General features: G+C 41.9%; 1 protein-coding gene across 1 annotated transcript in view; it reads left to right on the top strand.

Moving 5' to 3' along the window:
- Nucleotides 1-404: 404 nt before the first annotated feature.
- Nucleotides 405-26,906, top strand: part of LOC112566102 (metabotropic glutamate receptor 1-like) — a 75,670-nt gene continuing 49,168 nt past the window's right edge. Inside the window, 1 exon segment of the mRNA XM_025242068.1 lies at nucleotides 405-3,770. Within this exon segment, the coding sequence (XP_025097853.1) occupies nucleotides 2,762-3,770 (1,009 nt within the window). The 5' untranslated portion in view covers nucleotides 405-2,761.

Raw genomic sequence — 26,906 nt, 5'->3', positions numbered from 1 at the left:
GCTTTCACCCTCACACTCAGACACCAACCCGTTTCACACGTCCGCACGCTCACTGACTGACAGTCGCTCTCCTCGCGCGTGCGCAAACACACAACTAACGAGACAGTTGTACAGATTATATAGTTATAATTAAACAGAAAGCAACACAAAATTTTAGGTTGACTCAAATTTGAGCGTAGACTAAACTTTAGACATTAACTAATTTGGTACATACGACAGTATCTGTACATGTGTCCGTGTCTGATGATGTGACGATGGGTGTGACTGGCTGTACACACCCGTGGACGTGTAGGTAAGTGTGACTGACTGTACACACTTGCAGACGAAGATATAGGTGTGACTGGCTGTACACACCTGTTGACGTCCTCACCTGTTGTTACACCTCTCATCACTCTACCACCAGACCGCAAGTGCCAGCAGGTGGCGGTTCGTTCTACACGGAATGGACTTTCCTGTCGCAGACCTGCGGCAAGCGTCTGGTAACCCAGAGACCGACGTCTCTGCTTGGATAAAAGGGAAAAAAGCCCCGACTAAACATCTACCCCTAACTATATACTAAAAGAACACGTGACTACTCGTCACCTAATCTACCTGTGCCTAACGCTATCGCTCTAATACTAACGCTACTACTGCCTACTGCGCTAATCCCGTACCTACATTTTTACGAAAGAGACCGGATGTTGAGGTAGACAAATAAAAAATGTACGAGTCGGTCGAAAGACACGCCTGTTGTGAAAAGCCAAAAAACTAACTAGAAACAGAAGTAAAAAGTTGGGAAAGACCATTACCTACAATTCTGACAAAGCTGCCCCAAATTTGAACTTGACTGACAGCGGAAGTCACACTTTTCAATCTGACGACCCATTGAACCAGCGAGTTTGCATACACAATCAGGCCGGACCTTGATTCCGGATATGCGAAGGCTTTGTGAAAGTTTACTTAAGGTTATTTCCTTCTTAGTTTCTTATCTTTGAATGTGAGTGTTGGGATTTTAGTCGGGAGGTGGGAACCTGAAGAGAGGGTGGCGGATGGCGAAGAACAATCCTTGGAACAGCTACGGTAAGTGTAAGAAGAGGACTCCCTCCCCCCGCCAACCCCACTTAAATTATTAAAAAAAAAAAAACAAAGAAAGAAGGACCCACACCACTCGGTCTCCTGTTATTAAGAGCACCAGACTGTAATTACATTTACCTACATATCACACACAGGCCGGACACCAGTCAGCAAAGCGGTCGATTTGCGGTTTCCCGCCAGTCAGCGGCGGCGCAAGGGCAGACAACGCTTGTGCAACGATGAGTGCAGACGGAGCAGCAGACGACATCTCGCGCTTTGTGACGCTAGGCGGCGCTTCCATCGTGCACGCGGGCCGTGCCGAGACCAACAGCAGCTTGGACGTGCACGCATGCCAGCGTCCCGTCCCATGGAGGAGAACCAACTGTCTGATTATTTCCTCTCCCATCCACCCGGTCCCCACCTCCCCGTCTGTTTGGCCGAGAAACTTCAGTGACACTTGGCGCGCTGTCAGCATGTGGCAGTGGCTGTGACCGCTCGGCGGTGAACCCACGTGACAACACTGCCACGAACGGAAAATGCAAGTTGGCAATCAACACACAGGGACAAACAATCCGAGGACCAGCTTTGTTGGTGTTTACACAGTGAGAAGAGTAAACAACAGAGAAAGAAGACATTGACGAGTGTCAGAAACTAGTTTTCATTTTTTAAAATCAGCGCAAATGGACGTGCATGATGGCTGGCCTGATGGTTTAATAACTTCCTCGACAGAAGATGGATACGAATTTTGTGTATACTTTGAAAAGAAAGAATCATTAAGGTAAGAAGAAAGACTTATCATACTTTCTGAATGTGTTTTTGGAAGCTGCAATCGTTTTAGAAAAAGGAATAATTGTGTAGCTCTTGTTGAGCACAGACTGTGTGACACGAGCCCAAAATTAGCTTTTGGAGTTGAGAAAGGAATTTCTAAGATGGAAAAAGATTTCAGACACTGCTGGTATTGTTTCGGCGGGCCAAGATATTCGAGGCACGAACTCTAAGAAAAATAATTATTATCTTTGATAGTGGACGACGCTAAGCCCTCGAGGTAAAGTAAACTAAAAGAAAGACAGAAAGGAAACAGGATGAAAGAAAGAAAGAGAGAGACAGACAGAGATTAAGGAAAACTGATATTGCTTTCTCCGCAAAAAATAATTTATTCTTGCTGGTCACGAAAACTGCAAAGTTGAATTTCTGAAGAAAGCTGAAATTAAGGTGACGCACACAGCTGCAGGCTTTCGACATTCAGGGTCTATAAGGAGGAGGAGGAGGAGGAGGAGGAGGAGGAGGAGTTCAGGTGGATTTAAAATTACCTTCCAGCGTCGAGAAAATGAATGTCGAGCTATTCCTGCTCCACTACACGTAGGTGTATATGAAAGCTTTTATCCCTACCCACTAGAAAGTGGAGTTTTATGACAGTTTCTCTCTCGATGACCAGCCTACGTCATTTCCGGAAAGTCATTATCGTTAAAATACCTCGTCATGAAGGTTGCAACATGGCCACAAGCAAAAAGACACTGGCTCTGAAATAGAACCTGATTTCCTGTGTCTTTAGCAAATGATCTTAGAACAGCCATGAAGAGAGCAAAGAGAAGAACTAGACGGTCGCTGTGAACATCTAAACCGTCTATTAACAGTCGTCTGTTAAAGAAACCCAAGCAAGAAAACAATGAAGATATTTTTTAATTACTGAGATAATTTTCAAGCAAACATGAGGATTCTGCTTGCATCGGCACTTCTGCTTTTGCTGCTTAGAGAGTCCCGTGGAGGTTCTGATGCCTGGGGAGGACAGTTATCCAGAGGCGAGAAGAGTCGTCGTGAAATGAACAAAAGATTTAACTCCGATCTCCTCTTGGCCACATCAGGGGACCAGACGACAAATTCTATTGTCGAGTCTGTTCTGGAAAGTTCAGTAGACATCTACAAAACGGTCGGGACAACTGTATCGGACGACCGCAGCGCCACCAGACGGTCTGAGGGGACAAGGGATGGCGCCGAGCCGACGAGGACTAAAAGAGAAACTGTGTTTCCTTACTCGGCCAAACGACGCATGGCTCGGTCAAAGTTCGGCGACATCAACGTTGGGGCGCTGTTTCCGGTTCACCAGCAACCTCCAATACAAACGGCGTACTCCCGCGTGTGCGGGGCCATCCGCGAGTATTATGGGATCCAGAGGATCGAGACCTTCATTATGACCGTGGAAAAGATCAACAAAGACCCCAGGCTCCTTCCCAACATCACTCTGGGCTGGGACATCCGGGACTCCTGCTGGTATTCGGCCATCGCGCTGGAACAGAGTATCGACTTCATTCGAGATGCCATCGCTAGCAAGACCATCCGGGACGGACAGCTAGTCAGCACCCACGACTCCTCTTCTTCCCAGCCTTCGAAAGCAAAAACAGTCAGCGGCGCAGGGAGCGGCAGAACCAAGGCGGGTTTCGATCCCAGCGTGGAAGACCGCTGCGGGTCGGGGCTTAATAAACCTATCGTCGGACTCATTGGTCCTGGGTCCAGCGAGGCCACCATCCAGGTTCAGAACCTGATGCAGATCTTCAACATCCCTCAGATCGGCTACTCGGCCACGAGCATCGACCTAAGCGATAAAAATGTGCACAAGTACTTTTTGAGAGTGGTTCCCCCTGACAATTATCAAGTACAGGTACTGGTGGACCTCGTCCTGGCCTTCAATTGGACTTATATTTCTACCGTGCATTCCGATGGTAAGTTAAATTATTTATGATTTTTCTTTGGTCTGTTCCTTTCTCTATAATTTTATTCATTTGAATCACGTTTATTTGGTGACACAAAAATCGCATTCATCACCTTCTGTTCTTCTTTCTTTTTTTCTCTCTACTTTTCCCTATTTTTTTTTTTAAAGCGATGTTCCTCTGCTTTGAAATATCCTTATAATTTCTGGTCGACTTTTCTAGTCTAAGCTCGGTATTTTCGCTGTCTGTTTTAATCTTCCTTATCAAACTTGCATTACGATTTTGAACACCACTCTTCACTCATTCTTGTCTGTTTTTCCTTGTAATTCACAGTCCATTTCATGATTCGTTTCTGCAATGCGATGAAATGAAAGCTGAAAGTTTGGATAAAAAAATCCTTCCTGCTTTTTCCGAATCGCCTTTAGAACCGTCCTGTTTAGTGCTTTTCTTTTGGTTTGGGTTCCCTTCCCATGCTCCCGAAGATAAACACAATTCTGTTTTGCTGGATTATTAATCTCAGGAAGCCAATTGATCAGGCGTTTGTCACACATATTTGTATGCGTGAGCGCATGTTTGTATGACACGATGAAGAAAAAAAAGGAAAAGAGAGGATGAAGAAAGAAAACATTACATGTATGATTCTGTGTTTGTATGCTTGTGTTCTTGCGTGCGTAGATACTTTAGTATAAATTGCTTACGGGTATGTTGTTAGTTGTTATTTCTGTTTGTGTGTGTGGGTGGTGAGAATGAGACATACTTTGATAAATTAAAACGTTTTATTTCTATCCATCGATTCTCGCATCCATCCATCAGTTCAGGCGAGGTAAAACAACTTGCTTGCATGCAAAGTAACAAAAAATCCCTTCTATCTGTAGGCTGTAGGCATTCTACCAGCGTAAAGATACAATACGACCTGCCAGCAAGCAAGGGGTGTGCCAGACTGATGGATGGGCTTGGGTGGTCATTCATCGAAACTCAGCTTTGTTCCCCGCTTTTAACACTAGAGGACGCCACTGTAGTCAATGGACACGTGTTGTGGTCTTCGCTGGGACTAAACACCGCATTAAGTTTTAACTGAGTATTCAGTTTGGAATTCGTTTTAATGGATATTTAAATTCAGACTGTGTTGCTATTCGTTTTATACAAAGTATACTTCTGTCGTCAGAAAAAAGAGATTTTAGAAATGCACTTTGTCGGAAGGACGAGTCTGTATCCCTCTGTCAGACTGGATATTTTAGGCACAGAAGGAAAGTTTGGATTTCATCGGTTCCGATTTGTTTAAAATGAATTTTTTTAAATAGAAAAATTTCCGGCAAGTGCACTTTTACTGAGGTCAAGAGACTTGCAAAGACCTGGTTCTTATGATTCTGTAGGGCAACAGGAAAACATCACACTCTAAAGGGCCTGCACTCCTTCCTTTTTAGCACCTTTATTATCGTTCTTAAGTGAACACGATGCTTACTGACCTACAAATACTGAGATCATCCATCTCTTGACTGTGTATGTAACACTGTAAAGGCAGTTCTTAATGAAGCAACCGTGAACAAATATTTCCCCAAGATTGGACAAGTTTTTACATGACAGTTTGATAAAAGCCAGGTCAAAAGTTCGCCCAGCTTTTGTGCAACAGTTGCACAAAGAGAATTGCAATGTCTTCACAATTATGTAGAAGTCTTCTCGTCCCGATAGACTGTTGACAATAGCTACAAATGTAAACTACATGCCCACCAGGAGGCCTTATGTCAGGCGTTTAGGATGTTATTTGTCAAGAGAATAAGTGCATCGAACATCATTGATTTTCTTTCAAGGGGCAAACATGTTCAGAACTTACTGTACGACTATAAGGTTTCCGTTTTCCAGTGGGAGACTGGAGACTGCCTGTAGTCTGTATCCTCGGAGTGCTGTCTTCCTCTTCTTCCCAGTCCTGCCCGCTGCCATAGTGTTCTAGGGTTAGCAATGGTTCTTGAGTGGATTGACATCTTTTGTCATTGTGAAGGTAGCACAGTGTGTCCGACATTTCCTCAAAGTTAAATGGTGGTCATCATAGGAGTAGTTAAAGTAAATTATAACAATAATTATCATAGCAATAGTCAAAGCCAGGTTGAAATAGTGGTCATCATAAAAAAGTCAGGGATTATAATGTAACCTACGCATGCGCGTGCACACATACACACACACACATACACACTCTTTCTCAATCTTTATATTTCTTAAGAATAAAATTATTTCTAGTGCCGTGACATCATATTACAACTCGGAAAGCATAGAGTTCAAGTGAATTGTATGTCAACCTTCACATCATTACCGAAGAGTTTAGGAACTCCCACACTTGCAATCTCTTCAACCACCACCACTACCTCCCCCACACAGACAGGAAACATGCACAGAGGATCTGCTCGACTGCACGTACATTATTTATTACTGCACAGGCAGCCTCGGGGGTGACAGAAAGAGCATGGCCATGACAGTTCAGGGGGATAAGAGGGAAAAAAATCATCCTTATCATCATCACATTTTTGATTAGTATTATTGTTGTGGCTGGTGTCTACATGTGAGTTGTCTCCCATACTCGAGGTGAAAGAGCGGAGTGGGGTGGAGGGTGAGCGCCATCGAGCGAGACAAAATAATCAGCTAGACTCTATTGGGAGGAGGGCTAGGACTCTTCTCCCACACATAGCGACCACCCTTGCTGTTCAGTACTCGAAATCAACAGCTGCAAAATTGATGATACTGGTATCAACAGTGAAGCCGTCTAAGCTACTTTGTACAAAGTCATAAGATATGCACGCGCGCGTGCGCACATACACACAATGAGACGAGGGCAAGGGAGAACCGAGGGATTAGGAAGAAGAGGGAGTACATGTGTTTTATTTCTTGTGATGGTGATGACGAAAAAAACGGGAACAGAAACAATGCCAATTGTTTTGATATAAGAAAGCTTACTAATCAGATTTATGAAGCTCCTTAATACTGAAAAGACAGCGAAAAAAGTCTCTGACCCTACCAAACGATGAAACCCTGATGAAAATTTTCAGGAATGGAATGATTTTAAAGATAAAAAGTATAATAAGTGATCATGAAAACGATGGAAATTAAAATACGATACCTTAATAGTTAACAGCCTAAAGGGTTTTTTTTATGTTCGTTGTTGTTTGGATGCTTGTTGAAGTTGCTGAAATTAAAGGATGCAATTCCAACTAAAGAGGTTTGAGTTGTTAATACTACGCGTTTTTGGAAAATATTTAAAGGTCAATACAATTAAACTAATGCAAGTATTTTGTATCTGCAAAGTTTAAAGATTTCTCGGCATCATTCACTGCGACTTTGCTTTTAGCTGTGGTCCTGGTTTGAGACATCCAATTTCGGCCTGGGAACTTTGCAGGGTGGCCCCTCTTCCTTGGCTGTAAAGGTGGAGATCCCAATGGTAAACACAACACGAAATGAAAAGAGGGCGCCCAAGAGGCCTTGTCAAAGATTGACTTGCGTAAGACCTATCTCGACCAAGAATCAACAACAGACATTGCACCCGTTCTGGAAAAAGTCCCGTCCTCTTTGTCTCCCCTGATGAGAAGCTCTCGAAAAGTCCGAGATGAGCTTACCGATCGGCTGGACCTTGGCTGCCATCGCGGCTGGCACGGCAGTCGGTGGGGAGAGAAACAGTTCTTGGAATAATCTAGAATGACTCCAGGCTCTCCTCAAGCTTTTCTGCAAAGAGGAGGTCATCAGGAAGTTAATGCCACCAAAGCTTCTTTTGCCTGCGTCTCCACTCTCCGTCGTGGGCTCTGTCACTTTCAGATAGGCTGAGACTCGAGAATATTCTGTGTGCCCTGTTGCTAGAAACAGATCGAGAGTCGTTGTCTGTCTCTACATGTTTCCATTAAGCTCTGTCTCCTTGACTTCACTCTACTCTTTCTCTACTCGTCCGGCAAATTTACTTCTCCCTCAGGAAACGGATTTTTGTGACCTAGAAAACGAGATGCTTTCGCTACACGCCTTTAACTGCTGTCTACAGAATGACCTAGAAATCTTTCTTTTCTTTTTTCTCTCACAACAGTCAATGTACGTCAACCTTTAAATACATCAGATATCTTTAGACGACACCAGATAAAAATAAATAGATGTTTTCATTGATGACATCATATCTATATTTTGATTACAGTAGCTTTCTTTCGATGGCATCAGATATCTTTTGACGACATCAGATATAAATATCTCTATGTTGTCATTGATGACATCAGATATCTTTTGACGACATCAGATATAAATATCTTTATGTTGTCATTGATGACATCAGATATCTTTTGACGACATCAGATATAAATATCTTTATGTTGTCATTGATGACATCAGCTATCTTTTGACGACATCAGATATAAATAAATATATGTTGTCATTGATGACATGAGACTTTTATTACAGTAGCTATCTTTCGATGACATCAAATATCTTTTGACGACGACAGCAAAGAAGGAAAAAAATGTAATGACTAAAATCTCACATTGTTCAAATATTATTTTCAGTTCCGCAGGAAAATGATCGGCTTTAGGGAACTGGGGAACTAACGATGCTGACAGTGAGCGATGTTCATATCCTGCTCACTCAGTATCTTTGAGGTATCTTTGCTCACCTCGCCACCCTGGTTCCTACGCCACTGACTCTTAAAATTAAATAAAAAAACTCTGTTAATAATATTTTTTTAATAACAAGATACGTTTCTGGAAATATAAATACCCAATTTTCTATCTCGAGGTACATATGTACAAACATCCACATGCACAGAGAGAAAGGTCATAACCCTAACCTCACGTTCTTCCACCGTAACATTCATTTCCAGAGAGCAATTGCTGGCAAATTAACAGAATATAATTATAGCCCTGTCATTAACTTGTCACATAAATGTTAGAGGTGATTCATAGCCTAAATGAAAATAGTGATATTGAAAGCTTTGTACTTCGCTAACGGAACAATATCGCTCAGATTATGGAAATCAGTATCTTATAACAAAATTTACTCATTAAAACAACAACAAAACTTCATATTCAGGTTGTGCTTTCAATTAGGGGGTGTTCGTACAATGTCTTTTCATTAAAAGTTGCTTTCATTAAAAAAAATGTAGACATAAAACTCATTTCCTGTCTGCAGTGCGCAAGACTGTGAAAGTGTCAAGAAGAGCAGTGAATGTTTTATTTATCTACAATGAGAACAGTTATCAGAGACACAGCTTGACATGTGGTATAACCACCTTCACCCTCACGAGGCAAGCCAACTCTTACCCTAGTGAACAACTCCGCCCTCTACACCCACGCCGAGCCAAAAAGTATCACTGACAACCGAGGTTGTCTCCGTCCCCAGGGAAAGCCCGGGTGTCGTCGTCAGTGGGCGCTTTCAGAGAGTTAGTTATCACTTCCTGTTCCCTGTTCTCCCCAACTTTGAAAAGTTTTTTTTTCCTCCCGATTTCACCACAGTGAAGGCTCGTATCTCCCGCTTTTCACTGACAATTCAGATTTTTTTTTTCTAAAGCTGAGGAACCTAATTTAGGTGCGTGTGTCCCGATGACGTCGGTAGGTATCCAGGCAGTGGCTTCTCGGCCGCCCTCGAAATAGCCCACCCTTCACAATCTTCGGCTATTTCCATCTTGTATGTGTGGGTGGCTCGCTACATCAGCGAATTTTTACTCTTCGAACATTACTGTTGATCTAATTACCCTTTCCGCCTGTTTTAAGGCTGACACTTTTTGTTACTCTCTCAGCCATTTGACTATGTGGCAGAAAGAACCCTCGTCCATTCTCGTTCATGTTACTTTGGAGAGTAGTTCAGTAACTGCAGGAAACGATCTCCAGAGTGTAAATTATGGTGAGAATTAAACGGACAGAAGGACTGACGATGATGATGATGATGATGACGACGAAGCACCGAGCCTTACAGTTTAATCCTAATACTTTGTATTTGCCGAAGCTCAGAAGCAATGCAGTCACATTATCTTTATGTCTTTCTCTCTACATGGTCTGCGTTTGGTTTGCTTTTCATGGCAGAGCATTCCTACTTTATTTCATCGAGTTCACTGTGGTCACAAGTATGATTTTGCCATTAGGCTGAATTGGCAGTCACTTAGGACGCAAGCACCAAAGGGAGATGGAGGGGTAGGGGTTGGGGGTGACTATTTTACAAGCCACGAAAAACAGGAAAAACGGTTTTAACATTTTGTAGGCAAAGAGCTCTTGACCTTTAACACCTAGCAACACGCGTGTGTGCTGACTGAGGTCCGCTAACACCCACACATAAATGAACCCTATGTAGGCATCGTGAGCAGCTTACTATCAATCACACCCACAATCCCCCCTTCTCTCTCTCACACACACACTCACACTCACATTTGGACACACGCAATTGATAGAAGAAACCAGAGAACCCTGTAAAAACCCTCTCAGTTACAATACTTGCTCGTTTTTAAAGAAATAAATCAACAGCAACTTAAAAAACTTCGCCAGTAACTGCTATTTTTTCGAAAATGTATGTATGAGTGTGAGAGTGTTTGTGTGAGTGAGTGGTGTGTGTGTGAGGGTCTGGATGTGTGTCTACATTCACCAGTTGTAATTGAAAGATGGAGACAGGAGATGAAACACTCCTTCTATTACCTCTAGCCTTACGTCTGGGAATGTCTGTGTCATACCATTTGACTGACAATCTCATTTTATTTCTAAGCACATAAGGGAGAAGGGAAAGAAACTTTTTTACTGGATGGGTTTCAACGGACGGATAATGTGAGTTTGAAATAATCATTAAGCGTAACTACAATCTGCTCGAACTAAAGCTACTACAAAGAAAGAAGGAGATGAAGAAGGAGAGAAACAACCGCTGGTTTCGTCAACCACAGTACATCACAGGGGGCAGGTTAAAGGCCTTCTCCCAGCATCTTCCCTCTTTGTGTCAACTAACACAGATCGTGCGTACAGCTTCCACATTAGCAACCAACCCTCCCTCGGCCGTCTTGTTAGCGTCCGTTGTTGTCTTGCGTGGATTGTCCGCGTGCCCCGATGGCGGGGAAGACACGTGCCAGATGATGCCTGAGTTTACCCACACCCTCTTCTCCCTCCGCCGCACTCGCTGGCCGCCGTGGCTCGCTGAAGTGCGTGCACTCTAGAACATTCCACGGAGGTAAAGTGATCTGAAGGACTACTAGCACCTCCTGACCCACCAGCCAGCTATCAATCTAGAAACTAGATGTCAAACAAACTGTATCAGCAGCCTAGGAGTATGAGAATCACCACAATCGCATCCATCATACCGTCACTTCCGGAAATGCGGTGGACATCAGTAAGGCGACGATGGATGCTGTCTCGTTTCTTTCCAAACAATAATTCGCTTATTAATCTTATTAATAACTCCATAGTAAATACTAGCGACAGGTGCAGGGCTTCGTAACAAAGAATTGTCTTCCTAACGCCAAAGTCGTCTTGCTCCCAATTTACCCTAGAGTTTAGTCGTCGGAATCGAACTAATTCTGGAAAGTAGAGGACAAAGTTCAAGATACTTTTTAACAGTGTGCTAGGATGATTTTTATACCGAAATTCTTTTCTTCTACCCTGGCCGGAGAAATTCCTATGTATGCCGGAAATAAACATTTGGTTTCAAAGAAGTTTTAACCACCTCAAAATAATAATTGCTCGTTACCTAACATCCGGACAACGTCTTTTGGAGTGAATGACCACACAAAGGTACAGAACTTTGGGTGCAAATGCACAAATATACACAGATAACAATCATGTTTACAAACCACAGTAACTACTCGAAGCGGGAAATCGAGGGCTGATTCCAGAGAGTCGAGGAGCTCAAGCACTAGTGCCTGCTGTATAGCAAGGGGCTTTACATGACAAGGCATTTCGGGACACGAACCACGTGGGTGGTAGGATGGGAAGAGGAATCGGCGATACTCACATCCGCAAAGGGCAAGTGCTTGCCCGCCATTTTGTGCAAACACACGCAACGCCCTCTAACATCGTCTTATCGCGTGAGATAACTCGCACACAAAAGTTTAAATGCAACCATATATGTTAAGCTGGCTCGTTGTGTCAGCCATGAGAGTGCACCGCACCAGAAGATATCAGACAAACACTTGATGACAAATGTTACTTTCCAGGACACCGGATGTTTATGACAAGTTTTGTGTGCGGGCAAATTAGTGTACATGTTGCTGGGACCCAAAGGTTAAACACTATTCATACTTCTTTTTGTATTGAAAAGCCTTCTGGCGCAGTTTCATTTCAGTTGATATGTAGGAGCAAGGGAGGACCAGTGGAGCTGGCATGGATGGAAGGTTTGTAGGGAATTCTATCCACGAACAAAGCCTTGAGGAGATCGATAGGAAGACGTTTCAGACGCCGGACTAGTCGCTCGTGAGTGTACAGACGCGGCAAAGAGCAGCTCATTAAATAATTAATTCGGTGCTGGTAACCAAATCGCTCTGCTTGGAAAACCGTTCACTTGAGATTCTGCCTACAGGCCCTTAAAATAATAATCTGCATAAGCAATGTAGAATGTAGTCAGATGTCTTTACGAGACCTTTAACACGTGTAAATAGTACTCAAACAAGCAAACAAACATTCGAATAAATAGTCACAATTTTTTATGAGGATGAAGATGAAAGCATAAAGGTTTATAATGTGCCAACGTTATTATTAAAGTAAATTTCCTGTTTTTTTAAAAAAAATGGTTGTTTCGCCATGTTGGTTCAAGGGTTGCAAGTTAAATATAGCTAAATCGTATGAGAGTTCGCCATTCTTCGGGCTGACAAGATATGTCAAAGGCTGTTTAGATGGCTAAATTTCCATGAATGGTTGTTTCCCATTCGAGCACTTTGCTGCCTTTGAATGCGTTTTCAGCCCCCTCGCTGCCAATGGACAGCACGCTCGGCCGCTCACGTGTAATTGGTCTTCAGTCAATGGGATTCCAAGCGCCAATCTTCACCAGGAAATCGCTTGCAAGGCTGGAGGCGCGGAGAAGACGACGGTTATATCTGAGCACGCTCCAGCCCCGAAAATGCGGCGAAAGCTGACAGGTGCTGACAAATGGTCAAAAGATGATGGGTCATGCGCATACAGTGTTTCCCTCCCCCGCTTCCGCCAGTGATCTTGCTGCCTGCTGCACGCTCGTCGAGACCAAAGCCAAGGGACGAACCACAATGCCAAAAGCACAATTACCAGTTAAAAAAAGTAGTCGATGTCAAATGGAAGTTAAGGATTACGATCGTCCTTTGGCCTAACTGGCTGATTGTGACAAGCTGTCCGTTTTGTGGGTAAGGGACGTTTGTCTTTGTCCTAGTCTCTTCTCCGGGTCTCGAGTCCAGTTGGATTTATTCCTTGCTGGTTGATTGGTTCGGAAAGAAAGTGTTTCCACCTAGAGGTAATTTCCAACAATGGGAAAGGAAGGGTGAGGAAACCAGGATACCAGGAGACAAACAGGTATCAGTCACATGTGGTGTCCTGAGATAAGATGTGAACCTTTTTACAACCAGGACGGTTTCAACTGGAACTGGAATCACACCGGATCCTCTGACGATTGCACTGTGTACTTATGATTTTTATGTTTTCTATACAACGATGATTACTATATAGAAACTAAGCGAGACAAAGCATGGAATCGATTCTTCAGCTTGTTGATCCCAGTAAGCTCGGAACCCTCTGACTTTCAGTGAGCTCCTTTGCTCATCGCCCTAAATGAAAAGAGCTGCAATTGCTCACAGGTGACGGAAGTTGGCTTCTTCTAGATGTAGAAAAAGTGAAAATGCATGCTGAGAACGACAGGAGACCTCTGGTGTGTTGGAGACTGCAAAAACATGTTTCCTATTTTCTGCCAAGGCAAAATTTTGATTGGTTGTGCAAGAAATGATGGCGATTTCAGAAACATAAAATGGCTGGATTTGTTTTTATTTAGAGATTTAACTGATGTTGTCAACAAACACGTTTATTTTCTGAAGTAATACAGCACATGTTATGTTGATAGTAAACACAGCAGGAAATGTTACAGTAAGGAAGGAAGGCAGAAAATGTTGCACTGCTTTCATAGTGAGACAGATAGGAAAGGTATTATTGTGAGTGACACTGTAGTTGTAAGACGAAGTTAAGTTTTTATAAATTATTGTCTGACTATCTGTCCGTAAAGATGACATTTTGTTTATGAAGGATTACAGAAACAAAGTAAAACAATCATGTAAATAAAAAAAACAGAATAGCAGAGAGACGGAGCGACAATGTGTTTTTCGTTTATTTACAAAATTGTTCTTTGCGCGGTCTCTGTCCTTAATTAGAGTCTTTGTCCATCTGCGACCAGGTAAAGAACTCGGGACATTGTCCTGTGTGCACATGGGTCCCACAACCCTTCGTTGACCTCATCACCCTCGCTTAGGGACACATGCGTTGTTAGCATGTCAGCAAAGTTCAGATTGAGCATTCCTGGGAGGATGTGGTTTATCCCTCCCCATCCGCTTTGTTGTCTTGACAACATCTCCGATGGCTGCCATACTGTTGCAGCTAGACTGGGAACATTGCAGTCTGCTGCAAACGGCCGTCTCAAACAGGTTTCAATGAAGACTTGGCCACTGTAATCGCTTTACACAACACAAATCCAGACACACTTGTGGTCTGGGGGAAACCCAGGATGTCTAACTGCTTCTCCGTCCTCAAGAAGGATTTGGAGCGAAGTGTAGAGTTTTCACTGCTGCTGTCGACAAATCGTCATCGACTACAGCATGGAGTTCCTGTCTTCTTTTTTGAGTGTCTTTCTTTGGTCTCGTAATCTCAGAGGCCGTATTTCTCTTGTCTCTCAATCTCGAAGTCTGTCGTTTGTCGCTTTTTTTTGTCTTTTTAGTAATAAATGAAAAATTCGTAAAGCTCATACTCACACTCCTAAGGAGATTCTCTTAGCACTTAAGAAGAAGAACGGAACATGGACAGCATACGAGGGACAGGAGCACAAACAACTCATGAACTATCAAAGAATAAACAACCGTACTAACAAAGACTAACATCAAATACAGAAAACACAAAGAGAAACTTAATGACAAGAACAAGAGCAGGAAGGGTATTAAAAAGACTAGCATTATGGGAAAGGTTAAGAGTAATGTTTACGGAAGAGGTGTGTTTTCAGGATTCAATAGTGGGAAGATGGCGGATAAGGAAAGGGAGAGAATTCCATTGTTTCTCTGCATAATAACTAAAAATCCTGTGGCCATATGTTGTTGTTCTGGTGACAGGAAGAGTGAGGAAACTATCATCAGACGAGGAGTAGAGTTGTCTAGCATAAGGGAAGAAGAAATAATCAAGGCAGGTGCCAGCAAATAAATTAAAACACACCACGGACAGTTTGTACTCCGTCTTTCGTCTTGTCTTTCTTTCTTATAACATGTCTTCGCAAGTCTTTCATTCTTTTGTCTTTCCCTGTCTAATTTATCTTTGTCACCTTTATCGAATCATTGGTCTTTTGTCTTCTTTCTTATTCTCGAATTCTCTTTGCTCTCTGTGACTTTTTCTCGTGTGTTTACGCGAAACAAAAGCCTTTTCAACCTCTGATGGCAGACCGGAAATTCCAATATGGTTACAAAAAAGTTTATTTCAATCGCAGTTTGGATTGTGCTTTGTTTTCATACAACCACGAGTTAAAACATCATTTTTTTAGCGGCAATAACATATACAATCCTGACTGTTGTAAACAAAAGCCTGGTTCCTACTTCCTTGTAGCTTTTGCCACCTTGCATCGTAAGTTTTCCGTTAATGACATCTTTAAATTCTTTTTACTGTTTCAAACTTTTCTAGACTTTCTTCACATGAGCTACCTAAGTCACTGAGCACCAAGATGTCAGGTAGACTAAGGACAAGGTCACTGAAAACTTTTATGTAAACCAACAACAGGAAATTACCTTTTCGCAAAGGAAGAAAAATAAAGAAAAAGGCTTTAATCATACAGAGTACTCTAGAAAAAATACAAACATTATACCTTTCAATTTTTTCAGTTAGTCGTGAGAGATCAATCATTCAAAGACAGCAAACTATTTAATTTATAAGAGTATAAGTTATTGATATACCTATTTTTGCAGTAGAAAATAGCTTTAGTCTGGGCAGAAAGTTCTTATACGGCGCTGAAGAATGAGAGATGAATATCAGTGGCTAAAGCAGATAAACAATGGCTTGTGTCTCTGTACCTCTCCATCTTTCCGTGGTACTCTCTGTTTTTCTGGTCATATAGTAAACAAAGGAGGGTACGCTGCCAGGAGAGTGAGAGAAGGAAAGAAAGGAGGAAAATGTTGTTTTCTATATCGTGTTGCTGTGTTGTGATAACTGAGGGACTATTTCTATGTCAGTGGCTATGTGCCACGTGACAAACAAACGTGCTGTCTGCCATGCAGTCACGTGTCAAGCAGCTTTCGAGCATCTGTCTTTGCGCCCATCTGGAAATCTGTCACATACATTTTGTCACATTTGTCCTGTTTGTCAGATTTTGTCCTTGCACGTTTGATATTCAACAGAAAATTGTGATTTTTGCGTGCGATGTGAGCTGAGCTCAGCGGCCTGGTTTGCGTGAGGGTGAAAAAAAATCATCTTCAGCATTTTTCTATTTATGGCAGTAATCTCCTTATTTTTTTTGGTTTTTCATTTGCAGAAGAACAGGAGAGAATCAAAAAGAATGAGATAATAATTAATAGGGAAAAGATAATAAACATAGCACAGACTGAAGCTTCATGAGGCGAATGGCTTTAGATGAGATGAAAATCTGGCATGGAAAAGATAAAAAAAAAGGACAAATTATATAACTGAAAGTAACATGAGCTTTAAGGTTTAAATCGCTCTGAGCGTCCATTTTTGAGCACTTGATAAGAAGAGCCGCTGTTTGCGATGTTTTTCAAAAAAAAAAAAAAAAAGTTTGGAAGGCCGATGTTGGCGCCATGCAATAATAACCGAAGGCATTTCATTCTGGAGACGTATCGCGTGTGAAATCAGTTATCATTGATTCCACTTGCAGTCCGCAGGGAGAGAGGACAAGCCCGAGCCTCGTTTGACAACCTCCTCCTCTTGCATTTGCACGCCTCTGGACTTTTCTTCAAACACGTGCACTTTTCTCCTAAAGTGCCTCCAATTCGCGAGGGGAGATAAACTCCGATTGACTATTTGAGATGGGGGTCAGGGTTCCTCCTGATTCTCCTACTGTTAGTGTGGCTGGTTGACATTGGCGCCATTGCAGGGTGGTTCGTATTTAAGTCTGTTGCCTGGGGATTCTGATGCAGTGGCGAGGTCTTTGGTGCACGTTGATAAGAAAAAAAAACATGAAAAATTTATAGATTATTTTATACAAATTTTTTGTTGTTGAGTTTGAAAGGGAAAATGCTTTCACCTAAAGGCAATTTCTCTCAGTATGGATAGGGATCTGGGAGAATACAGAGCATGAGGGAAGGGGCGAGAAAGAGAGGGCGTTAGGGAAGTTGTCGGAAGAGTTGCTTCTCTGTGACGATGCAGGTGTTCAGTACTATTGCTATTCCCTCTTCCAGTTGTTGTTCATAGAGGACTGAGAGCAAGAGAAGGGTGAAAACTTGATATCTTGATATCTCCAGAAGTATGGAAAGGAATACGGAATTGACATGTACAAGAATGGAGATAGCATGTAGCTGTACAGGGATGTGTACACGCTCACGACCCTCAGACTTATTGGAATAAAACTTATGTACAACCATCTACAAGCCATACAACAATTTTACAGACTTAATTATCTTGGCCCACTTTGTCTTGCCTACCAGGCCTATCGCCACACTTTGTGGCAGAAGGGATTTTCCCCAAATTTATTTCCCCTAGATATAGTATACCTCTTTCCGTCGCCAGCCTCTGATGTTGGCGAGATAAGAAGTTGGAACTTACATTATACAGTTCAACTCTACAGATGACTGAGTGGAGACAAAATACATTTGACCATTAAAGCAGTCCACGAAATACATGTTTAGTCTCGATTTTTGAAGGTAGCAGACGGGAAAAAATAGTCAACAGATACGACTTGATTTATCTCAGAGGGCAATTAGTAGAATTAGATGAAGGAGACAGTGATGACAAATGATGTCTGTGTCATAAGCGGTATATCAATAATAAATAAGCATTGCATTAAAGTGAAGAACACAATTTGTCATTTCGAAATATTAGCATGCAACATAAAAGGACAAAGGCAACCATTGAAATAATCCTACAAAGAAACAAGGGAAATCACTTAGAATGGCAATGAATCGTAGAGAACAATAAAACAAGCCAACATGGCGATGAATTAGAACCAGTGCGATCAAACAAAGCAGCTCCTCAGCGGTGTGTCGCTCAGATGTCGATCAAAGGCCTTCTTTATGTCTCCTCTCGTGTGTATTGTTCTGTTGGTAATTTTCCTTTGCTTTCGTCTGTTCATTTTTTTAATTTATAAAACGGAGATAGTTGTGGAATGAAAAACAGGTTTATGTACTGGTCAAAGCAAATTTCATATTACATTAGAACTCCAGAGTTAAGGAAAAGAGAGTAATGTAAAGCAGTCAGGTTGTTCAATGCAATAAATTATTAATTGAAGTGTAAATACTGATCGATGTTGAATGAGTTTCCAGTCTCGACTGACCTAGTATGAGGTTCAATATGATGTTTCATTAGTCTTATAAGCAGTGTGTGTGTGTGTGTGAGAGAGAGTTTGTGAGTATTTATTCGCGCGACAGTGAGCGAGCAAACACGTGAGTGCTACCAAGGTGAAGATGATGCAGTGCAACACACCCTCGTGTAGAGGAAAGAGGTCTCGACAAGGCATATGACTACAAAAATTAAAGGAAAAACACTGAAGACGAAAATGGACAAAAAAGAATAAACAAAGCGAGCAAACTCGTCAGTTGAGAAGGAACAAAGAGTCTTGAGGTCATCCTCCCATCCCTACATGACGATGGAGGGAGCGCCAGCAGAGCGAGAACTCTTCTCTTGCTGTGCGCCCTCAGTCACGTGACGCACACTCTGCGCCGCAATCAGAAAGATAAGAATCCCCAGCTTTTTTTTCCCCCTGCGTCTTCGTAATTGAACGTCGTTTCCAAAGACCTTATTTTTACTGACGCTCGGCCATTTTTTTTTCTCCCTCGTCTGCATTGATTCTCCGCACAGTCTTGTTCTTGCCGGGGCTCGGCGAATAGAGACGACAGCACATTTTCGCTTCTGACAGCTCTTTCTAACGGTCGAGTCCAAAGCCAGATTCATTGGGAGGCAGGCCACGTGCAAACGAAAAGTGCGAACTGCAGGGTAGAGTGTAGCACAGTGTTTGAAGGAAGTCAGGCAGACACCGAGCGAAGGGAGTAATAAAGTGACCGAGGGACAGACTCAGCCTAATATTCCTCCGCCAATATTTAAAAACAAAACAACCCTGAATGACCTCAACTAAGTCTAGGTAGTTTTTTTTAAAAAATTTTCAGATAATGTATTAGATGAAAGTTTCGGAGCTTAGGGTGTTCAATCGTATGTTGAATATTAGCACTTTTGGTTGCCTGAAAGTTGTTGTGTCTGGTGTTGGATTCATTGATAGAAATCGTGGGAAGTTTTGAGTGAGCGAGCGAGAGAGAGTGTGCGTACATGTGTCTGTTTTTTATATCATAGTTTTTCTTAATAAGTCAACAAAGAATTAGTGCCTTTCTTTGATAAAGAAAAATCAGAATGTTTGGCTTTGTATGGATTACTGTTCGTTATATTTTAGGCAGATATTTTCTTATGAAGACCGAACCGAAAGATCCAATTTCGTGTCAGGACAAGTAGCACCGGTGAAGTTATAGGCCCGCACAAAAGCGAATGTAATTGCAAGGAAACTATCATGTCCCCGAGAAAAGGTTTCCCAGTGCGTTTGGATAATCACAAATCCTTTCTTGTCATTAATCTGGAGTTTCTTTTATTTTAATTTGAAACTTGGTTTACTACTTGTTTGCGTAAAAAAAGAATGGTGCATGAGGTTGCCATAGTAACATCATTGGATTGGGAAATGCACAGGCGTACAGAGATATTCAATAGATACGAACAAATCTCACAATACCTATTACATATCTTTGAGAAATGCAATGATTTTAGTATACATACCTTAAGTTTTTACTGCAGCCCTATTGCAGGTTCGGCGCATGGGCTTAACTATAACACTTCCTGTTACAATATTCACAGACTTTGTGGCTTTCAGGAAGGACTGGATGCACACGTGACCAACATCATTCTTTCAACTGTCCATTACTAGTACTCTGATGCAACTAACTGAAGGTTCCCCTCTCTTTTTAGTTTTTCTTTAAGGAGTCCAAAGAATTTTTTTAGAATCGCTAATATGCAAATTTACTTTTCATACTTCATGAACCAAGCGGGTTGCTTTGTCTGCTTAACAGTATAATTAACAATTTTTATTGCAGTTCTGTTTAAACCCGGGAGCCAAGACAGAATGCTAAGTTGTAGTCTTTTGATTAGGTCATCTTTGCCTTATGAAATCGGTTGCCACAGTTTTTCGCAAGATTTAGAGAAAAAATTGTGGAAATATTTAACCGTCCACAAAGACTCGTCTTTCGCTGTTTGCTTTAAGCACGCGCACGTTCTAGACCTGTAGACAGGCCAGATCGATGGAGAGAGGAGAGGAGAGGAAACCAAGACACTGGCTAAACTCAAGGGGGGAGTCAAGTAGAATGATTCCAGGCTTGGGGGGAGGAGAGAGGGGATGGGAGGAGATGCAGTGGGGAAGAGGAGTACCGGTCATCGTTGGCAAGATGGACAGGATGGTACTGTACTGATAAATGGAGTGTCTGGCCGCAACTAAGAGAAACAGGTAAAAAATAAGAGACACACTATGAAAGGAACACAGAGAACACGATAAATGTTTTTATTTCGAGCTAAAGAAATAAATAAAACGAAACATGGTCGAGATAGAGCTTGAGTGTTATCTTATAAAATACCTTACAACGGTTGCTGACAGTGTGTCTGGGAATCGAAACCAGCCGTGTCTGACACTGGGTTTTCGCAAAGACATTTTTTTTTCTAGGATTTTCATGAATGAATGTTCGATGGTAGGGTATATCTCTGCCACAAACAAAGAGATAAAAAAAATACTGCCTATTCATGAGGTACTAAACGAATCCAATGATTTGCTTATAAGTCTTTAAAAAAGTTACTGTCCTTTGAAGTCATCACGAGAAGGTAATCCTGTCTTTATAACCCAAGATGACAATTTTGATTTCTATGCCGGAATGTCAGATATAGTTTTAATTTTAAATTGGATTTGTGATGGGACGGCTTTGCTGGCCCCAGATTCCTGGCGTCTCGTGGCTCTTCATCAAGGCAAATTGGACGTTTTGTCACTCTAAATTATCGCCCCTGCCTCGGAACGCGCAATTTCTGTCTTGCAGCATCCTCTCCTGACGGACAAATTAGTTTCGCATTTGACGGATGAAACTATTTCAGTATGATTAAGATGGCTTGACCAAAGATCTTAATCTATCAGCTGCCGACTCTTGTCTTTTAAACAACACTAATTTTTTTCCCAATAGTACTCTCGTGAAAAAAAGCTCTGAATGTCTCCAGACCATCTGTCAGTTCACCTGCGCTTTATCTGTCTGTTCACCTGCAGCCGTGTCCTCTATCCCTCCGTTTTCCATTGCCTTTGTGTTTGTCTGCCTTCATATCAGTTTGTATTCCTGCCAATCTGTCAGTCCGTTTTTTTTTAACCTTACCCTGTTATTAAAAAAAATAGCAATAGAAGAAAAGTGTTGATGCATTCCATCCAGTCAGCATGCACTCTCACATTAACAACATTTACAATTGTTTATTTTAATAAACTTGTGAGAAAATGAGTAAAAGAATAACATGAAATCACCAAGATCTCTGTTGTTTGAAAAGTGTTCTTCTCACTTAAAGTCGTTCACCCACTTGTCGGCAATCTCCTTTTCCCCGAAATGTTTTGTAATTAATCTGCCTGTTCTAATTGTGCTGAATGTGAAGGATCAGAGATTGACCGGCATCGTATTCAGCAAATTATTCTGAGTCGTTTTTTCTTCCCTCATTTTCTTTACGCGGCACTTTTAAACGGCGAAAAAAGACTGGCGGAAGCATCGAGTTTCCTCCCTTCAACCAATCGCACAGCGCGTTTCTTTTCGTTACTGATTCTTTCATTGGATAACATCGGGATCAACGATCAGTTCTGTTTACTCCTAAATTTTCTTAAACAAATTGCTTGCTTCGTTAATAATGAAGTCAGCCATGACAGAGATTGAAAACACGGACTTAGGATTCTCAGGAAAGGTAAAATACGATGAGGTTCTTACAGGACTACGGTATCAAAACATTTACAATTTGGTTAATCATCATTTTCCCATAGCGTTTGGGAATCATTGCAGTGGGGTACATTGATTAAAATTCACCTTAAATCTTTTCTTATTTTTATTTTTACACAATAATAATATTTGATATTTCCGTCTTAGATTAATGACCAAGCAATGCACAAAGCTGACATCTTTTCCAATCAAACTGTTATGTGTCAGTTTTAACTCCTTTTTGTGGCGAAGGGTTAAATGTATGCCAAGCTCGTTAGAGGAAGTAAACATTATTATTAGGGATATATGCACACATTACTATCACCGACGTCACTTCCGCAATATCGTATCGCACGTGTGCCCCTCACTGATGTATTGTGTTGCAAATTGAAAATATTGTTGAACTGAACACATTCACCTGTTTGATACGGAGTTTACAACTTAAATCCTATTATACGTTGTGTACATAGCAAACTACAAAAAAACCTCTTTTAGTAGTGATCTTTTCTTTTCCCTGTCCCGTGCTATTTTGTCTTATTTGCGAGAATGCAGACTGATACATAGACGAGTGTGGATGGTTAAAAAAAAATAGACATCAGTTTGCTTTTACCCAGACTTATATTGGCCTCAACTCTGTCCAAGGGTTCTTAAGTGTATTTTCACAGACGGATCTAATGTGAGGCGGCCACAGTCGTTCCAGAAGCCAAGAGATAACAGATGGATGGGGTCGATATACGAAAACCAACCTGCTTTTTAGCCCCAGAGTGCGGGGACATGTGTACATTTCTTTACAGACGGACCTCGTGAAAGGATTCGCCATCAGCCTGTGGCACGAAATTTCAGTACGAACTGTGAAGACAGTTGACCTTTGGTGAGGGAAGGAAGCTGAAGAGGATGTGGGGACTTCGGAGGTATTCACATCTTGACCCCAGATGAACTCCGTGCAACATTTTCAGGCTGCTGATGACTCGTACACACACTAACACATGCAACTATACTTTAGTGTAAAACTTTGGCCCTCCAAACGGTAGCAAAATAAAAGTCTGAGGTTCAAGCATTCATCGTACTCTCAGAGACTTCACTGGCCGATGAGTAACAGTTCGTCATCCACAAGATTCAAGGAGAAGTTAAAGAAAAAAAAAAATCAGAAACTTTCAACCCATTACTGAACTTACGGTAAAAGATTTCAACTTTAATTATGTCCGTAATACGAACAAAAGACAGAAAGGTGCAAGAATGACAAATAATAAATTAAAAGATCAAAGGAAACTAACCGACGCGTGATGACCAGATAAGAAAGAATGGTAAATAAAAGTTTAAAAAACGAGAGCAGAGGATCAAATTCTAATTGATTGCATTACTTGATAGGAAAAATTTTGTTCCCTTAATGCCTGAAAGGGCCTGGAACACCGTGTGACTACAGACACATCTACAAAGAGGCCTGCACCAAATGAACAACAAAGTGAAAACAAGAATAATGGCAATAAGACCGCCAGTTCGGTTCGATGTGTTTGGATGGGTTTGTAGAACACAAACACTCTCTGTCGAAATGTCATGCAAATGGAATGAGAGCAATCTCAGTTCTTTCCATCCTCAAAGCTGTTTGTATCAGTGTGTCCACCCACCCATGCTGCTTCACGAGAAAAATTCTCCGACGATTTTATGTCAACCTAGAATGCTATAAAATGCATGTTTCGAGGTTTGATTCATGATCAGTTTTTTACATTTAAGTTTACGGGCCTGAAAAATGTGTTTTCTAATACTTAAATCGTATGCGGAAATAATTCTTTCTGCGAAGGTTTCTCCCTAAATCGTTTTTGTCCCACTTTACGGGCAGCCCGCTCACAAGCCGACAATCAGTCTTGCATCCCGAACCCAATCTTTCTTTTATTGCTGGCATCTTTTTTTCCCCCCTCTAGTATCCTGGTTTGCCTGGCATGCCTAAATTTGCTCAATAATTTCCGAAAGAAATTAGTGGGGGAAGGAAATAACCGAAATCTCACACAAGATGGCCATGTGTTTGGTGTCGCAAAATATTCTATTACCGGAGTGCTGATGTGTTCTTAAACGACTTGGATTTTTTTCTCTTTTAAGCGTGTAGTTGTCCTTCCCTCATCGCCGTGTCCTGTATTTCTGATAACATCTAAGCAGTTTCAGTTTATGTTTTTCATCTTCATATTGTGTGTACTAACTGTCTGTAGGAAACGAGTGTACGGAGGGAAATTCAAAATCGACTCCAGTTACACTCAGGACTCCAACATTCTTCTTTCATACAGTTGGACAAGAAACATATCAAACTATACACGTAGTCGCTCGTCCTCATGCATGTTTGTTAACTGACAATAAAACCGATGCCCTACATTTTGAAGGAAGTAGCTGTGACATCAGCAAACCCACTTTTCTCATGGCCATGAGGCGGAGGTTCGTAAGCATTAAAAAGTTATTTCTTATATAAGATAAGACTAACTAGCTGTCACATCCAAGATTCTTTCTTCCTACACTACTCTCTTATATGTGATTTCTTTTAATCCTCATTCTCTCTTCTAGTTCTCCTCCCCGGTTTTTTTCTCCTTTCTTGCTGTGCGCTGTTTATCTTCTGTTTGTCTTCATCTCTACCATCAGTAATTCACGAAGGATATTAGCGGAAAGAATTTAATTCTTTCGTTGAAGACATGAGCGCCGGCGGACAAAAAAACTACACAGGCAGAATCGCCAAATTCGCTTTCTCGCTTCCCTGCCTGCCTTTTATCTGTCAAGAAAAGTGAAAGTCCGCCCGCTGTCTAATCCAGTTCACTGCTTGATCCAGAGAAATGGAGGTCACCCATCGCTGTGCCCTTGCTGCTGCTGAGTAAGGGGTAGATGGCGGTAGGCTGGTGGGAGGGTGAGGGGTGGAAGCTCGAGTAAGAAAGAAGGGTAAGTCTGAAAAATTCACGTGACCGGAACTGCTGCCAGGGATGGTGCAAACTCTCCATTGCCCTCTCTCTCAAGAGTGCATCTTTTCATCGAAGTTTGGACCGAAGTTATAACCGTTGATGAGCATTGATTAACCATCAGATGTGCTTGTGTGTCGGTGTGTGTGTGTGTTTTCTTTTGAGGAGACTTCACACATTGGTTTCACGTCCGACAACTCACGCGTTATAACTCGAAGATGAGACGAGTTTAATGTTCGGCCTTATCTTTTTAAATCCCCAGACCTGACATTCCCCTAGGTTCTCGATGCAGCTCGAGGGGAAAAAAATAATTATTATTTGACAGTCACGTGGTTTGCCGTCAAATTTCGTGAAGTATGCGCCATGAACTATTGCTAATGGGAGGTAATCCACAGATTACCGCAGCACGACGGTTTTGCCATGTTCACAATCTCTTCCCCCAGTAGGCTAATTGGATCCATTTGCCGGCCATATTTAACTTTATCTCGAGAGAGGGAGCGCTGCTCGGTGTAGGCAATTAGTCGACCCGTCGCCTTGGGCTGCGGCTGTCACTCGGGCTGAAGACGTGACTTCACATACTTTCTCCCCCTTGTGTGGCTATTATGGGTCGCCATGTTTGTGGACGTCCCCTGTCTAGTCTTCGATTATCCCAGTGTCGGGAGTGATTGCCCATGATGGCACGGTCAATGCCATTGTCTGGATTGTCTGCAGGCCCTTGTTTTGATAGAAAAGGTGCAGTGTGTTGGCTGCAGGCGATATCCTGAAGCGTAATGGCGGCCTCCGAAGAGGGGGAAAACACTGGTGACAATGATGTAGAGGACAATTTCCCGTGCCTGCTACCAATCGGACAGCGGGTAAAGGGGATGGAGATAAAAGAGGGAGGTATCGCTAAAAGTGGTATTGCAGCTCAGAACAAAGACTTCATTTTGTGATAGACACAATTTGGGAAAATCAAACATCGTCGAACTCCGGAGCCGAGGCTGACATACCATTGTCAGAAATTAAGGTTTATAATAACCAGCTAAAGGTTACGGAAGGGGCGAGGTAGCAAAACATAATTTTCCCTTACTTACAGCTGTCGACAATTGACATTTGATCATAAGATTTTTTTTTTCGTGCTTGGATACATCTTGTAAATGTCGTGATTGTTTACCACTGTTCAGTTTGTCAATAGCTAGAGAGTATCTTGCTTGATATAGTTTTGTTTAGTTCCTTTATGTTAATATTAGCTCCCTTTAGCTCAGGCATTTTCTTCTCTTTATATATTATTTAGTCGTGGGATACTTGGATTTTAGGTTCTCTCAGTAGGTATCATTTAAATTTCTTTGACATTCTTTTAGTATATTTAACGGCTTCAACACATTTCTCGTAATCATAGTATAAATTATTTTTGAATTTTTGGATGCCACATAAAAATGCCCAACAGGATGAGAGCCAAACCCAAATAAGTCGCGCTTGTACAAAATGAAAGCTTTACTTTAGGGAAGACATTAGCAGTAGGACAGCAGCGACAGCTTGCAGGCGTAGTCGTTGAAATTTCGCTGGTGGAAGTGGAAAGCAGTAAGGCGACCATGGAGGACTCACAAACGAACCAATATCCGGGCAACGTAAAGAATGTATTTGTTTCGTCTCCAGACGTCACGTGACCAATCGTTTCCAGCAGCAGAGGAGACTGTTTCCAATTCACACAATTGAGTTGACCACACACATGCAGTGGTGTGCGGAAATGTCCAGGCTCGTTCCTTTACTTGAGCCAGAAGAGAATGTATAAGCTCAACGACCTTGCAGTTTCCCTCTATATTATTATTACTTTTAGAAACTCAGGAAAACATAAAAAGTTAGTTGTTGAAAATTATTTGATTTAACTCGAAATTTCTTCAAAATGCAGAACTATTTTTTCTTCTTATTAAT

This window comes from Pomacea canaliculata, linkage group LG6, assembly GCF_003073045.1.
Source record: "Pomacea canaliculata isolate SZHN2017 linkage group LG6, ASM307304v1, whole genome shotgun sequence".
Lineage (NCBI taxonomy): Eukaryota > Metazoa > Mollusca > Gastropoda > Architaenioglossa > Ampullariidae > Pomacea > Pomacea canaliculata.
The sequence above is the reverse complement of the archived record's forward strand: the minus strand, read 5'-3'. Positions and strand labels throughout refer to the sequence as shown.